The sequence below is a fragment of the Ciona robusta genome, chromosome 3, assembly GCF_009617815.1.
Source record: "Ciona robusta chromosome 3, ASM961781v2".
In the NCBI taxonomy this organism is placed as follows: Eukaryota; Metazoa; Chordata; class Ascidiacea; order Phlebobranchia; family Cionidae; genus Ciona; species Ciona robusta.
In genome coordinates this window covers 3,185,745-3,201,809 of record NC_143237.1, presented here as the reverse complement: position 1 = coordinate 3,201,809, position 16,065 = coordinate 3,185,745, and the positions used below count along the sequence as shown (strand labels likewise).

At 34.4% G+C, this 16,065-nt stretch overlaps 2 protein-coding genes across 6 annotated transcripts; one reads left to right on the top strand and one right to left on the bottom strand.

Annotated features, from left to right (window-relative positions):
- Positions 1 to 871: 871 nt before the first annotated feature.
- On the top strand, positions 872 to 9,218 carry LOC149737854 (protein disulfide-isomerase 2-like). 5 transcript variants are annotated; one of them, XM_089874764.1, is made up of 13 exons: positions 872 to 1,179; positions 1,901 to 2,104; positions 2,346 to 2,479; positions 2,927 to 3,064; positions 3,931 to 4,038; positions 4,347 to 4,472; positions 4,776 to 4,976; positions 5,320 to 5,440; positions 6,078 to 6,262; positions 6,717 to 6,791; positions 7,485 to 7,520; positions 7,600 to 7,638; positions 7,716 to 8,006. In XM_089874764.1, exons 1-13 carry the CDS (start codon positions 1,011 to 1,013, stop codon positions 7,890 to 7,892), a joined length of 1,713 nt encoding a protein of 570 aa, XP_089730890.1. In that variant the 5' UTR covers positions 872 to 1,010; the 3' UTR covers positions 7,893 to 8,006. The 5 variants fall into 5 exon arrangements, with proteins under 5 accessions (XP_089730890.1, XP_089730894.1, XP_089730892.1 ...); XM_089874765.1 differs by lacking the exon at positions 1,901 to 2,104 and adding an exon at positions 1,657 to 1,854 and having other exon boundaries at positions 881 to 1,179; XM_089874768.1 differs by lacking the exons at positions 7,485 to 7,520; positions 7,600 to 7,638; positions 7,716 to 8,006 and adding an exon at positions 8,766 to 9,218 and having other exon boundaries at positions 875 to 1,179.
- Positions 9,219 to 9,969: 751 nt separating this feature from the next.
- LOC149737853 (lipid scramblase CLPTM1L-like) lies at positions 9,970 to 15,921 on the bottom strand. Its single transcript, XM_089874769.1, has 14 exons — positions 15,679 to 15,921; positions 15,504 to 15,613; positions 14,884 to 15,064; positions 14,230 to 14,357; positions 13,874 to 13,946; positions 13,378 to 13,495; positions 13,078 to 13,172; positions 12,710 to 12,804; positions 12,108 to 12,318; positions 11,971 to 12,053; positions 11,515 to 11,549; positions 11,364 to 11,464; positions 10,784 to 10,899; positions 9,970 to 10,140 (listed from the first exon to the last, which is right to left on the bottom strand). Exons 1-14 carry the CDS (start codon positions 15,844 to 15,846, stop codon positions 10,065 to 10,067), a joined length of 1,590 nt encoding a protein of 529 aa, XP_089730895.1. The 5' UTR covers positions 15,847 to 15,921; the 3' UTR covers positions 9,970 to 10,064.
- Between the last annotated feature and the right edge of the window lie 144 nt (positions 15,922 to 16,065).

The following is a 16,065-nucleotide window of genomic DNA, read 5'->3' as shown; positions in this document are numbered from 1 at the left end:
TTGATTAGTTAATTAAGATTCTGTCAAGTGCATTTTTATATTACGCTATAGTTCATTTCAGTAGCATGGAAAATGTTTAAGTAAAGCACGCGGACTCAAAAAGTATGTGTGCGTCAGTCAGTAAATCGTTGTCATGTTTATTAAGACTAGTTTTTACCTCGTAATCTTTTATCTATGGGGTACATAAAACCCTTACGCGGTGACATTAGGCCATAATCCCTCTCCGTCGCTTTGAAAATGTACTGTATAAACAAAGTCTACAAAACTCAGTTTGTATTTATTTTTCGTATGCGTGGCCATATTGTATGTATTAGTGCACGTGCAAACAGCAGGACCGCAGAAGATTCCGATTGTGAGTTTGACGTGTTTCCCCTAACTGTTTTGAACCTTTCAGCGAACTGTAATTTAAAACCAAATTTGCCATATGGGGAATACGCGCATAGAACAGACGCTACATTGACGAAAATTTGTTGCGAGGCCCGAAGGCTGTACTCCGTGTTATGATGCAGTCATTTTTTGTTTTCGTCCTAAAATTGTCGCTTGCGTAAGTGAACGAAAAATCCCATAATCGTACGTCATGAATATAACTGTTTCATGTTCGGCCAAATTACACGTGGCCGTTAAGGAAGGAAGCGTCTTGTTTAAACACACACGTCGTTCTAATTGCCCAACTTACTAATAAATGCACCTAGAGCCTCTCATGCTCTGAACACCGGCGGGTTCTTGTGAGCAATGTACACAAGCATCGTATACTGACTCAGCGTTATTCAACCGTAGCGTCGGCAGCGATCCAATCAGAAAGTAACACGGATTGTGACGAAACAACGGCAGTGTGTGACTCAGCAAGTTTAGCGCCACGTCGTGGGGATGCTACACGCTTGAATGATAATAACGACTTGTCTCCCTCTTTCGTTCAAGGAACCTGAAGGCTCGTCGGATTTTTAATTCAGTCTTCAGTCGTTTACGTTACATACCCATACCAGTAGGTTGGACCCACAGTCAGTTCGAAGATGAATAATTTGTTAAAGTTGTTGTTCGTTTCTTTCGTTTTTGGTCTTGTTTCTTCAGAAGTACCAGATGCGACACCAGAAGTAAAAGAAGAAAACGGTGTTTTAATTTTGACCAACGATAACTTCGACTCCGTTGTCACAGAAACCAAACATGTCCTTGTTGAATTCTGTGAGTATATATGTTTATAAAGTTGGAATACTATTGGGTAATTTAATGCAAAACGTTGGAAAAATTTGTCAAATACTATGTTTAACGAATAAAATAGTTCTTGTCAAAGTTTAGTTTACGGATAATGGACGTATAACTTAAGATTATCAGACTTGTTTAAAACTTCTCAATGCTCATCCTATTCTGTTTTGTAAAAAGTTTGACTGGAATGTAAATATAGTTTCTTTGGTGCTGGTAAAGAATTCTTCCCCACGTTATCTGTTATCCCATAACGAAAAACCCATACCACTTTCCACCAGCATCATCTGTAACATACCAGAGGATTCTTTAATAATATATTAAAAGTTTTAACAAATTTTTTAGAATATGTAAATATTTTTTCTGAAACGCGAGTAAATTTTATTTGGTTGATTTTTTCTGAGGCATACAGCCTTAATCTTACATTGTTTTGTGATGACCACGTTATTTATGGTAAAGATGCTCCATGGTGTGGCCACTGCAAAGCACTTGCCCCCGAGTATGCTAAAGCAGCAGCCCAGTTGAAAGAAGAGGGATCTGAAGTTAAACTTGGCATGGTTGATGCCACAGTAGAAACTGAGCTAGGAACAAAATTCAAGGTTCAGGGTTACCCTACCCTTAAATTCTTCAAAAACGGCTCACCGCTGGAATATGGAGGTAAAAAAATAACTATGCTGATTCTAATTTTCTGAAACTTTATCAGATGCCCCATGGTGCGTTCATTGTGTTGAATTGGAAAAAGAGTGGGTTAAGGTCGCAGATCAGCTCAAAACTGAGCGGCCAGATATAAGACTCGCTAAGATAGATGGTTCTGTTCATGCAGCCATGACAGAGCGCATGCATATTTCCGGCTACCCCGGCATCATATTTTGCAAGGACAATGGAAACCGAACCATACATTACACTGGCAAGCAAGCGTGCATAGAGAAACGCATGTTTGGATAGTTAGGATTAGGAAGGTTCAATGGGTTTTAATATGCATGTAAAAGCTGTCTGGAGTTTTTTAGGTCTCGTTGATACTTTTGGTGGTGGTACTTAGTAACTGTAGAATGTTTTAAGCTAGTAGATACATACGATAGTGGTATTAACGGAATTAGATTGGTGTAAAAACCTTATTTCTTGTGTTTAATTCAACTGTGGGTGCTCAGGTGGAAGACAAGCAGCAGATATCGTAAGTTGGTTGAAAAAGAAGACTGGACCACCAACCGTACCCCTTGAAAATGCTGAAGCCGTTGCTAACTTCAAGAAAGATAATGAAGTTGTTGTTATTGGATATTTCCCAGTAAGTTAAAATGACTATTTTATTTTATACAAGTGAGACATTGGCTGTGTTGTCATTTTAGGGAATATAGGCCAATTATGTCCCGTTTTGCCCCAGCAGCTTCGAATTGTTACTATTTAGTTTAAAATTCCTCCTGATTAAGACTTAAATATGTTGTTGTTCTGCCATAGATCTTCAGAACTCCAATATCTGTGTTTAGTTAGTTTTTCGAAACTAGTAATTAAACCGTATACAAATAATATTTAATTTGCAAAAAGGGAAATCACTAAAGACAAAATATATACTGTATTAGTATTAGATTCTTGTCCAATACCCTTATGAAATAATACTTAATTTTCAAAGTAAAAATCATTATTATGGAAAAAAAAATATACAGAATAAATTAGTTTCTTGCCCAATACCTTTAGATTGTGTCTGTTTCAACATTATAGCGTTGTTTGAATACAGGATAGTGAAAGTGATGGACACCTGAGCTTCAAGAAAGTCGCCGATGAGATTGATGATGTCATGTTTGGATCCATTCACACAGCAGAAGCTGCAGCGGAATCTGATATCGCAGAAAACACAGTCACTGTATTCAAGCAGGTATGCGTAAAAATTCAGATCTGTGTTGTGTGTATTTTCATAGAATAATTCTGTATTTCTATACATTGTTGTGAACTTGTGATAGTGTGTAATATTTTTTTCCAAAAATAAATTGGACTTACTTGGTAATCCGTGTATCACACAAGGATGAAGTAAAAAGTTGTACCATTATTATGTTTAAAGCGGTTACAATTTTTGAATTTTACCGTTATCACTGTTACATGGAGATGGACGTTTTAGATTTTTAACTGAAAAGCTTAAAGTTTAACTTACCTTCCTGTTTAAAATAAAAGGAAGAAGGCAAAATACTAAAGACTGCCACTACCAGCAAAGACAAATTTGCTATAACTTGGGTTTATAATGAAATTGCTCCACTTGTTCAAGAAATGAGTGAAGAGGTATCCATGCACAACTATAGTTGGCAGCATGGGATAAAAATAGTGGTGTTTTTGATAGTTTGGGATATGGTTTATATGGTAGGATGGGGGAAAATGGGACACCTTTTCATGCTATTTTCTCGATCCATTTGGTAGTAAACAAAGAACATTCAAAGAATTGTAAAACCGTATCCTCACGACTCCCATAGACCGTTGTTAATTGTTTAAAACACGATCAGGATAATTAGATATTATGTGCTAAAGGTGTCCTGTCTTTCCCCACCCTACTATACCTTATACAATAACACATTCTGTGAGTGGTAACTTTCCACCAGGCTAGTAGCATATAGAGTTCTACTATCCCCAAAATGTGTTATTTTATCATGGTACTGGTACTAGAGTTTTGTTTGTGCATGTTAATATTTAAGGTAATGGGCAAGCATTTTAAGTAATACTTAGTTATTAAGTTTGCATTACCTTTGGTGTTAGTTTGACGAGGGTCGTGCGGATTATGATGGAGCTGTCACTGACGGAGATTTACTTAACAAGTTTGTCAAAGAAAACCAACTTAGATTGGTGACTGAGTTCACTTCAGAGGTATACAAATATTTTGCTTTGAATTTTAATGGAATTCTTTAGCTAAGTCGACCTGTTTAACTTTATAAGCATGACTAGATTTTAGATTAGTTGGTTTGGTAGTGTTTATTAATATTTTAAAGAAAGTTCTTTTTTCTGCTTTGGCTAATATCCTAAATTGTTTAATTTTTTAAGCTTATGTAAATCTTTGAAAAAAAAATTAAAAAATGAAATTTATAAATTAAATTTTAATTGAGTTTTGAGTACTTTGTTTGTATATGCACACTTCCTACTACGAGTGGAAAATAACAAATTCCCGGAATCTTTAGAGTGCTCCAAAGATCTTTGGAGGAGACATCCAGATTCACAATCTTCTCTTCATCCCAAAATTGAGCCAGGAATCTCAGGATCATCTTGCTGCTTTCACTGAAGCTGCCAAACAATTCAAAGGAAAAGTGAGAATAAATTTTATCCCAAAAATTTAGTTTATTTGATTTTGACTTATAAAAAAATTACAAACAAATTTCGCAAATTATAAGTCAAATATTACATATATCAATGGATCTTTTGTATTCAAACTTTTTTTTTTAAATCGGAGATCTTATTTTATTTCTGAATATTATTTCTCTAATTCCAATATTCTAAGAACTGATGCCGAAAAAGTTTTTAAAAAAAAAGGTTAAAAAAAGGTGGTTAAAACAATAATTGTCAACAATAACAGTAGAATTCATTTTTTTAACTAATATTTTTATGTGAAGGTTTTGTTCATCTACATCGACACTGACAGCGAGGAAAACAAGAGAGTCATGGAATTCTTCGGTTTGACTGACGCAGACATCCCTGATTATAGAATCATCAAGATGTCCGAGAACATGGCCAAGTTCAAGCCCGACACCAAAGAGCTCACCACCGAAGCAATCGCTGCATTCACCAACAAAGTTGTCACAGGAGAAGTTCAGGTACAATTTTTTATTTTAAAAGTCTACAGATTTTCTCTTAAACTTTCTCCAAATTTTTCTTTAAAAGTTTTACAAATTTTTCCCTAAAATTTCTACCCTGTTTCTCAGTTTTTGTTTTCTTAGCTGATTGAGTTTTGCTGTCCCTTGTTTTACCTTTAAATTTCCCTTTTTTTCACCTTTTTTTCAGAATCAAAACTTTTTTTTTGCAGCGTCACTGTGAAACGTGCTAAGAGATTTTTCTGTCCCTTGATTTTACTTAAGTTTTCCTTTTTCTAAAGTAAAAACCTTGTATTAAACTTGTTGACAAAATTGAATTGTTGTAATCTTTGCTCATTTTCTGCAGCGTCACTTAATGAGTGCTGAGATCCCTGATGATTGGGATAAGAACCCAGTCACTGTTCTTGTTGGAAAGAACTTTGAACAAGTTGCTTATGACAAGAAGAAGAAGGTTTTCGTTGAATTCTGTGAGTTACCACTCCTTTTTTTATTCTTAAACTTTTGTAATTTTTTTATAATTTTTTTAAGTTGTATTCTTAAACCTGTTGGGTGCTTATATACTGTGGCTAATGTGTGCACCTAACTAAGGCAGCTTGCTTTTGTAAGTATTTAGTATTTAGACAAAGACCTCGGATATTGTTTTTTTGCACCAGGCATGTTTATGTGGTGTACTGTATTATGTAGATGCACCATGGTGCAAGTACAGTCAAGACATTGCTCCAGCCATGCGAGCCCTCGGTGAAAAGTACAAGTTTAATCCCTCTGTTGTCATTGCCAAGATGGACGCCACAGCAAACGATATTCCATATTTTCCAATCCTCACTTTCCCAAAACTGCTGCTTTTTCACAGCACGGCTGGCAGGGTAAATCCTTAGATCAGTTTTAGCCAAGTTCTATATGCCTGTCATATAAAACTTTAAATGAAAGTGCTAGTGACAGTTGAGGGTAGACATGTTGAGAAATAATACTATTAACAACATTTTAGCCATCATTATTTTGTCTATTGAACACGCATGCTATTGTTCAAAAGACTTCACTATTTAGCGTACATTCCACAATCTTAGCCACTTGCTTTAAAGTAAATCAGTTGCATTAAAACTTTAGACGCCCCATGGTGTGGTCACTGCAAGTCGCTTGCCCCAACCTGGGACAAACTTGGTGAGAAATACAGCGACAATGCTGACGTTGTAATCGCCAAGATGGACTCGACAGCAAACGAACTTTCCCAGTTCGAAATCAGTGGTTTCCCAACCCTCAAGTTCTTCCCCGAAGTTGCCGAAGGAGAAGAAGTAAGCAGAAACTTGTTTTAATGCAACTGATCTTAGACACTAGCTGCACTATTAGTACACAAATTTGCTCTTTTTAGGAAGAAAATACTATATATTCATTTGCTTAAACCTTTTAGTTGGTTTTTGTAGTAAAACTTTATTTTAAAATGATTTTTTTCAGGGGATCTAAAAGCGGCTGTTTTCTTTTCTAGTAATATTTTTATAATACCAATTCAGCATGCAAGAACAAACAAACAAACAAAACCTAAATTAAAATTGATAATTTTGTCTAATCACTAAATCAGGGATGCTGGGGATCCACTAATATGATTTTAGAAATGGTTAACGAGTTATAGAAAGGCACGCCAAGAGGCTTTGGATCTAGGCCAGCGTTAGTTTCACCAAGGGGGCCTTAGATCTAGTGACAAGTTACCCCATTATTCAATAGGCCAATTTTACCATCCTTTTTTTTCAGCAAAAAGTTCTGGACTATGATGGTGATCGTACTGTGGAAGCAATGGCTGCTTTCATTGATTCCAACGGAGAGAAAGTAAGTGGTGGTGGTGACGAAGACCTTGAAGAGGTTGATGAGGTGTGTAGTCTGGTGGTGGTTTCTTTTTGTATTTTAGTAGTTTGTTTTTAGAAATATTTTTTAAATTTTGTATAATTTATATTTTGGGCTTTTTTTAAGTGCATTTGTTTACTTTGTTTAAAAATGTTATTTTTTGTAATATACAGTTTATTCAACTTTTAAATTTTTTTTTAATATATATATATATATAGTGCATTTTTCTTTTTGTTATTTTTGTAATATATAATATATTTAACATAGGCTATATATATATATAATTTATTCAAACTTTTAAATTAATTATTTTTGGTTTGATTCCAATTTTAAACAGGGGAAAAAGATTAAGGTTTTTTGTTTTAAAGTGTTAACTAAAACTAGTGAATTACTGCAATACAGCGGATTGAATTAGCTGTCTTATAGTAATATGCATATATTCTGGTTTTCGGTATTTTTTGGTTGGTATTAAGCATGTGTGTTTTACAGTGTTGGTATAAGTTGTTAGAAATTGCATGCGTACAAGTAAATTTCGCAGTTTGAAGGTGGAGGGTATATACTGTATATTGGTAGTTAGACATGGAATGCTAGAAAACATAGCAAGGATAAAATGGAGGTCAGTGCATGTAATGTTAGAGTACAAGGTTGGAGTTTATCTCAATTATTCTGTTTTGTCAGGGAAATGTTGCTACCAAGCCACTGCCACCAAAAGAGGTAAACGCCAAATAAGTTTTAGTTGCTTGTTTTAGAATTTTTCAAATAGTTAACCTGGTTGTTTTTTGCTCTTGCTTAGACTGAACCACCGGCAGATTTCAATCCAAACCAGATTAAAGTAAGTCGTAGGTTGGTGGGGGATGGTTAGAACAGTTGTTTATGGAGGTTGTAGAGTTACTGACCCCATGTTTAAAGGATGACATGCACAAGGAGCTGGAAGATGTTGTTCCTAAGGGAGACCCGAAAGAGATGTTGGAAAAACAAGCAGAAAAGGAAAAACAGGAAAAGCAGAAAACTGCCGAGCCTAAAGAGGGCGAGAAAAGGGTTCCTCAACCTGAACCTAAAAAGGGAAAAGAGAAAAAAGAACTTTAAACAAATTGAATTTGAATGATAAGACTGTAGTGTTTGGGTTTTAACGAGATTGTAGATCTCATGCTGCGAAAATTACACGTGATGCGCGAATAAATTAATAGGAAGGTCCGAAAATTGTTGCACGGATTTATTTTGTTGCACAAATTTATTTTGTTGCAGAATTCTATAGGAAGGTCCGAAAATTGTTGCACGGATTTATTTTGTTGCACAAATTTATTTTGTTGCAGAATTCTTGGAAGTAAAATGTTGTATACGATAATAATAACTTTATTTGTCTCTTTGATTACAGTAGCCGAGCGTTTAAAAATATTTTAATCAAAAAGACAGGATATAGCGAAAAACAAAAGTTGTTAAAAACATGCTTACAGTTAAAAACATATTTACATTTAATTGGAAGCAAATAAGCATGGTTGCTACTCCTAGCAGAATGTTATTATACAGTTCCCTTCATTGAAGCGGAGTTACAAAATATCAACCCAGTTCATACATCACATATTTCACCTTACGCACTGAGAATTATTATACGTAAAGAAAAATATGAAATTATAAAGGTGTTTTAAGTGCTTAAAACCAAAATACTAAGCAATGCGTTCTGAAACGGTCGTCGCAACAACTTGAAACATTTCGCAACATCTGCAATAAAACAAAATACTAGAGCACGACCGATTATCGATTAGCCGATATATCGGCCGCATTTTTGGGGATTTACCGATTATCGGCAAGGGCAAAAAACAAATAAACGACACCTAGCATATTCATTTTAACATTTCTTCACGGCCTTTTATTTTTCAGTGCGTTTAGGAAATCCTTGGGCAAGCAGTACTAACTTAATTATAACCGGGGCAATTATTTAATTTATTTCTGATATTTCAGGAGGATTTGGATGAAGATATGGATGATAGTCTCCCAGAAGAAGTTGAGCAAGAAGCTGGCAGCAAAGATGAGTTGTAACTTCACAAGATCAGTTTCTTGTCCAGAACTTTAATATATTCCAGTCCTGATAAAACCAGGGCTTTTCAAAATAAACTTTAAATTTATTGTTGCCTTTTCTATGCTTTTATAAGTGTTAAGGGTCCATTGAAGCATAACCAACCCTTATTACAGCAGCAACCTGTCTTAAAAAAAATTCGTAAGAAAGATATCGTTCATATAAAAAGTCCTGAATTTTTTCTTTCCTTGAAATTTTAAACAAACCCAATGCTTGTGTGTCTTGGTGTGGTAAGCCATGTGTGCCATAACATTTGTTTTGTGTATTCATGTAAATGCAGTCGATTGTGGGTCCTTTACCGAATTCTGGTGGGTACAATAAAGTTTCAGAAATCATGATTTCGGGGACTGGTTTCTGAACAATGCAGTCACTTTACAGCAGTTTTTGTTTTTACTACCACCACTGTCTTGCAATAGTTGCCAGAAACAAATTTTGTAAAAAAAATTGCAACATACCCTATGTGACAAAAACCTTTTTTCTAAAAATGAATGTTTTTCCTGAAGAGGACACCATAAGATTTGGTGTTGAAAGCAACCAATCTACATATAAATTTTAATGTACAAAGAGAAAAAAGAATTCATTAGGGTAATATATATATAGGTCTGTTTTTTGTAGGTATGTTGAAGGTTAGGAGGCATTAAAATATTAAATGTTACACCAAAGGTATCATTTTCTATTAAATAAGGCATTACTGTATGCTCTTTTGCATTTAAAGCTAAAAAATATACTGTTAAGATAGATTTTTTGTATTATGTAAACTGTTTTGTGGAGGTAAGCTAACAAGTAATAGAGCAGAAAGGGCTTTAGGCATGTTATAATGCAGGTTTTACTATTTCATCACCTTGTGCCTATTTATAAATTATTGATTAAGTAACTTGGTGGGTAATTTCTTGTTTTTATATGCTAACAATTTGGACAACCCATGCATGACCACAGGTTGAAGCAATCGCAAATTTTGTACCTATTTACATATCTACCTAATAGTTGTAGCATTATGTATTGTAGCCTGTATACTATGATTACAAGCCAAGTACTCTGACCATTTTGTTGCTGTCCTGGATATTGTTAATTAAAATCTTTATACAACACTTTATTCTGTGACTAAAATTTATTTTTTTTCGTTCTTAAATCTGAATAGACAGCTTCAATCTTCCAAATATTACAGTATGTTCACAGTTGTTGCTTCATTCTTCCTTTTCATGGCTGGCTTCATAACTCACCCCATATTCATTTGCTCTCTTTTTATCCACTGGGTACAACCTGGGAAATTTTTCATAAGGTTAGATTGCATGTATTTGGATCTTTAGAAACGTCCATCCGGCGGCATGGCGAAGTGGTTAACGCACCTGCCTGTAACTCAAAAGTAATAGGTTCAAGGCTCGTCACAGCTACCATTGTGGGTGTATATGTCCCTGGGTAAGATACTTAACGACAATTGCTTCAACCCAGTGGTCATTAATGGGTTGTCCAAATTATCAGCCATACATAGTGGTAACTCCTAAGCTGGCACGAGATGTATAAAACAGAGCACCCATGTTATAACGACAGTCGTTTTCCGGCCACGCAAGGATAAAGTAAGTTGCAATCATTCAACACAGCATTTAATAAAAACTCAAATAACAAAATAAGGGGGTTGATTTTCACAAAACATTTTAATATTTTTTTATAGACAAAACCGCTACCTGGCTGCGCCACTTCACATAGCACATCCTGAAGCTTGTTTATAAATTAGACTACATATGTATTTGCATCTTTAGGATCATATCCCACCACATTTGTTAAACACTAAAATATACCAAATTCACGCAGCACATGCTTAATGCTTGTGTATAAGTTCTTGCTAATTAGTAAAAATACAGCATAGAGATACTGTGTAATAGTTTTTTTCTTAGGTTTGACTTACCAAAGTTGGTAAAGGTAACAGAAAAACACGATGTCATCTCTGAAGCAAGCCAACCGATGACTGGTTGGCATTCGAATAATGAAAGCAAACACATCGTCAATGAAGGTGTTGAAGGCCTGTATGTAAAATGTGTGTAATGTAAGGCCTGTATGTAAAGGCAGTGTATGATAAGTCATCGCACATTTGGGTATTTTAATTGGCTAGGTCGTCTACTAATAGTTCGCAGAGTCCAATAAATGTTACTGTAAAAGTAAAAATCATTTTTTTATATACACAAAACATTGTGAGAAAAGTAGTTTTTTCTTAGAAATGAGTTCTGTTAATTTTTTGTGTTAAAATAGCTAAGAGTATCAGTGTTTGGTATGTTATCCAAATTGGCTGGATCTTTTATTTATGTTTTTGTAAAAGATAATATTACAGTTTTTATTCTATATACAAAACATTGTGTGAAACGTAGTTTTAGAAATTGGGTCATAATTTCTCTAATAACTTCTTGCTTAAAAACGAGTTCTTTAAGACAAAACCACTAAATCTGATAAGAGTGTGAAATTTCTAATTATATTTCATTTGCATTACCAACCTTGTACATGAAGGCTCTCCATGGTAAGTGGGCCACTGATTTTAGTTTATAGTTGATGAACAATTGTGGCAACATGAAAAGAAAACCAAAAGCATAGACAGCTGCATAAAACATCATTAATGCTTGAATTGATATTATTTATCAAACTTACCATTTACAAGACTTTGAATTACCCAGGAGTACCAACTGAAAATATAGGTAAGGTTATCGATAAAGGTATTTTATATATAGTAGGATTGGGAAAGACGGACTACCTTTAGCATATAACATCCAACATTTTGGGCAGGAAAAACTCTGGGGCTATATATGTGTTTTCATTACATGTACCTGACTACAGTCATAGACAAGACCATGAATTGACTTCAGTCGTCGGTAATTTAACCATGTAACATATTTTTCAATTTTAATACAAACAACTTTAGCGCATAATATCCAAAAATCCTGATAGTGTTTTAAAAAATTAACATCTTTCTATGGGAGTGAGGATACAGTTTTATAAATCTTTGAATGTGCTTTGTTTACTACCACATAGGACGAGAAAATAGAATGGAAAGGTGTCCAATCTTCCCCACCCTACTTAATAACCATTAATCATCCTTCGTCTTACCTTTTATGTGGGACATAGAACAGTGAATAACATGCAGCTCCAAGGCACAGAGGGTACATAACATAGGAAAGATACTTTAATGCCTGAAAATATTTCTGTTGATTTTAAATGTAAAGAAAAGAAATGTGAATAATAACCTGGTGGTCAAAATTTTCGGTGTTTTTCTCACTATCTGAGCTGGAACGGAAATTTACGCGAATTTTCCACCCAACCCTGGTAACATTGATTTTGAGTGCTTTCGTAACTTTCCATATTTCAATTAAAGATCCGATTCCTGCAGGAACAAGGATCAACAGGCTTGTTCCTTGATCCATTAGGAAGAGGAAGATGATGATTGTACTGACACATCTGGAAAAAAGTACATAAATATTGTGTTTTTTTAAATGTAAAAAAAGGAAAATATACATAAATAATGTTTTCTATCAAAGTGAAAAAATTCCCTGAAAAATAAAAATCCCTAAATAATTTAAATTGTTTTTAGTTTTTGTCAAATATATTATACAAGTGGAAGAGATCTTCTTGAAATTGTTTGTTTTGTGATCTTAAATGACCACTCAACTTTTATCTAGTAAAACTATATAAAACAAAACAAGAATTTATCTTAAAACACAACTTTTTCTTTAATAAATATAACAAAAAAGAAATAAAATCTGAAATAAATATATTTTTTCTCTTTTGTTTAAATAAGCACAACAATTCAATAATTTAATAAAAAAAACATAATTTGCTCCAGTTTCACCTGTAAACAACACTATGAAATGATAACCCTTCCATGGAGTCTCGCTTCTTCCAATAATTGATGTCGTTTTTGAAAGCAAGGAAATCAAACAGCATCTGCGGGTTAATATATTTATTTTTAACCTTTGTTAGATAATATTGTGGCGTTTTTAGTCAGATTTCAAATTGTTTTTTCTGTATGGCTGACAACTTTTACAATACATCAGCCGTTGTTAAGTGTCTTGCTCAAAGACATATATGCTTATAATAGAAGCAGCAACGGAATATTTTAGTTACAAAACTTTACCAGATTGCCCCCTTTCTTTTATAACAAGTGAAACGGCAAGCAGTGTATACAGAACAACAGAAGTAACCACAAAGAGTACTAACATGAAATAATGCGACAACAAACGTAAGAGCGAGGAAGAATAAGTTGGTGTCAGTGAAAATTCCTTTCACTTCATCTATATCCTTGTCCGAAAAACCTAAGAAGAAAAATTTGTTGAAATTGTTGGTATTTATATTATGCAGGTCCCTCTTGCTGGGGGTATATAATATATACACACATAAAATAAAGCGAAAATTTTTGTTTTACAATGTGGTGTCGCAAAGTGTGCACTGGCCGCATGAAAGACTTAAATTGGCATCCTGGGTGTAGGTTAAAGTACAACATAATAACATCCCAGTTACCAAATGATTTCATCTGCTTTATTGCACTCGTTAGAATGATCCACAATCTCAGCTTCCCAACACTGATGGGTGAGTAATGTATCGTAACTTGCATTTCTGACGCATTTTTAGGAATAGACTGCAATAAAATTAAAGAACTATAAAGATATGTTACAAAAGCAGGAAGTTATATTGATTGGCAAAACTCTACAAAACTGTTACAAATGACAAAATTTCAAAAAGGGTTAGTATTGGTTACCCTGTTTTTTCAGTCGGCCCGACTAAAATTCAGTCTACCGAATAAATTTGTGTGCATTACTTATTACAGAAACTAGTCAATCGAAATTGGCCGACTAAATTTTAGTTGGTCGATTTATATTTTAGTTGGTCGATTTATATTTTAGTTGGTCGATTTATATTTTAGTTAATCGATTTAGGCGGCGAATATGTAGTCGGTAGCAGAGAATGCCACATCTGCCCAGCAAATAACCCATGTTATAAACTGTAAACATCCTACCTTAAGATCACTCTTCTTATGTGCCAAGTCATCCACATAAAATAAAGGCAGATAAAAACCATCATAGGATGCACTGAAATATTTTCGTATTATTTTTATATTACATCAAATGGTTATATTTTAGGATTAGTTTTGTATTATAGTAGGGTGGGAAAGATGAAATCTCCTTTCATTCTATTTTCTTGTCCCATTCGGTAGTAAACAAAGAACATTCTAAGAATTATAAAACCGTATTCTCATGACTTACAAAGAACGGTACAAATTGTTTAAAACACGATCAGGATATTTGAATATTATGTACTAAAGGTGTCCCGTCTTCCCCCACTCTACTCTACTTGAAATATTAGTTTTCTAACCTTAATAGCTTCAAAATTTCCATCGGTATTTTTTCGCGGTCAAACACAATATCCTGGTTCATAACGTGAAGGTTTATATCAGGTCTCCAATGAGTGATTGCGGCTTGTGTTTCGCTTGAATTTGTCACCTGTTTTATAAAAATTCATTACGACAGGATTATCATTTGATATCTTAATTTTTTCAGTGAAGTGAATTTATCGGCACCAAACTTTTTAAACACAGGGGAGGCAGGGTGGTTAGACATACATTCCACAAATCTAATTTATTGGTTATAGAAATCACTGATTAATGCAGTGTTGATTTTTACAATTTAAGAGTTGGCCTGACCACCCTGCCACCCCAGGTTTGGTGCCAAAGGTTGAATGCATGGCTAAATTAGGGCAGTTATTTATATTTTGTTGTTTTTTAACAATACAAAAAGCAAGCATTTTAATTTGCATTTAAATGAATCTATTGGCCTCAAATAATGCATCCTTAACAGCTTTTTACCTGCAACCTACAACAAATTGGGGTGTACAAAGAAAAGAAAACCAACAATTTTCAGTAAAAATTAAGAACCGTATTAATGGTAAAATTGGATGTATGTCTGTCAGAATAAACAGATGTTATGTTCAAGGTTATTAACATGTTACAAAAAAAAAGTTTATACATACTGTTGAGTTATCGTGAATAAGTTTGAAATATGATTGTGGCACTAAATATCCGGTGACTGGTGTCCACTGATGTAGGGAATGTATGTTGTTGAAAGCCGACTCTCCATGTGGGTGAAGAAGAAAGTGAAGGTATAGTGATCCATTATTAATTGTTTCAGTTGGCAACGTCACATTGATTGACCTGAAATGTAAATAAAATCAATCAATAAAAAAAACACCTGTCATATTCTTTTTTCTATTCCGTTCTAGACATAAAGCGAAACCATAATGCAAATAGATGAAATTTTGGGTTGGTATTCTCGGCTACCGACTAAACTAGTCGGACGCGCTAACTACTCGTTGTTAGTACCACGTTTTTAAAGTCGGCCAACTAAATTTTATTCGGCGTTTTTTTTTCACGTATGGTTGGTCGACTAAGTTTCTGTGCATTTATTACAGAAATTAGTGGTCGGAACCTACCGACTAAAATTTTACTTGGGCCACTAAAAAAGCAAAATCGGATTTAGCTGAGAATGCCATTCCTGGTGTGGCAATTCAATAATTATTACCAGTTACTATGTATATAAAAGTTTGTGTGTGATTATTAGGCTTTTACAAAATGTTTGCAATTTTTTACTTACACATCTTTTGGTTTAGAAAAGTTAAAATTCTTCCATTTGTAGACTGATGGGTTCTTTGCTGCAGAAAGTTCATTTTGACTTTGCTGCTTTGTTGATGTAAATACTTTCAACTATAATAAAATAAATAAAAGTGAACGTTTCATGCATACCGAACATTTAAGTATGTGTATTTTACCTTCCATTTGGTTTTCTTTTCCAAAATATGAGATTTTATGCAATATTTTCTTCTTTCAGGTAACTTGCATTCTTCAGGGTGCCATATACTGTAAATCATCCACAACGCATTAGCTGCATATATCGTAAAAGCAACTAATGTAAGTGAGGTAAAAGAAAAGAGCTTCATTTCCTAGTTATGATTCTATACTAAAAAGTAATTGTGATTACAAATTCTGGTTACTTACAAAAAATGGGTCCTACTAAAACACGCCCGGTGGGGCCCGGTGGGGCCCGGTGGGGCCCGGTGGAAAAAAATATACTAAAACACGCCCGGTGCGGGGCCCGGTGGGGCCCGGTGGGGCCCGGTGGGACCCGGTGAGGACCCGGTGTTACGAGTCATACTAAA

Coding starts and splice junctions, on each gene's coding strand:
- LOC149737854 (XM_089874764.1), top strand. CDS start 1,011: ATGAATAATTTGTTAAAGTTGTTGTTCGTTTCTTTCGTTTTTGGTCTT. Junction 1,180..1,900: donor ACATGTCCTTGTTGAATTCT/GTGAGTATATAT, acceptor AAACTTTATCAG/ATGCCCCATGGTGCGTTCAT. Junction 7,521..7,599: donor AGCCACTGCCACCAAAAGAG/GTAAACGCCAAA, acceptor GCTCTTGCTTAG/ACTGAACCACCGGCAGATTT.
- LOC149737853 (XM_089874769.1), bottom strand. CDS start 15,846: ATGAAGCTCTTTTCTTTTACCTCACTTACATTAGTTGCTTTTACGATA. Junction 14,358..14,883: donor TTATTCACGATAACTCAACA/GTATGTATAAAC, acceptor TTTATAAAACAG/GTGACAAATTCAAGCGAAAC. Junction 13,173..13,377: donor AAAGCAGATGAAATCATTTG/GTAACTGGGATG, acceptor TTTTCTTCTTAG/GTTTTTCGGACAAGGATATA.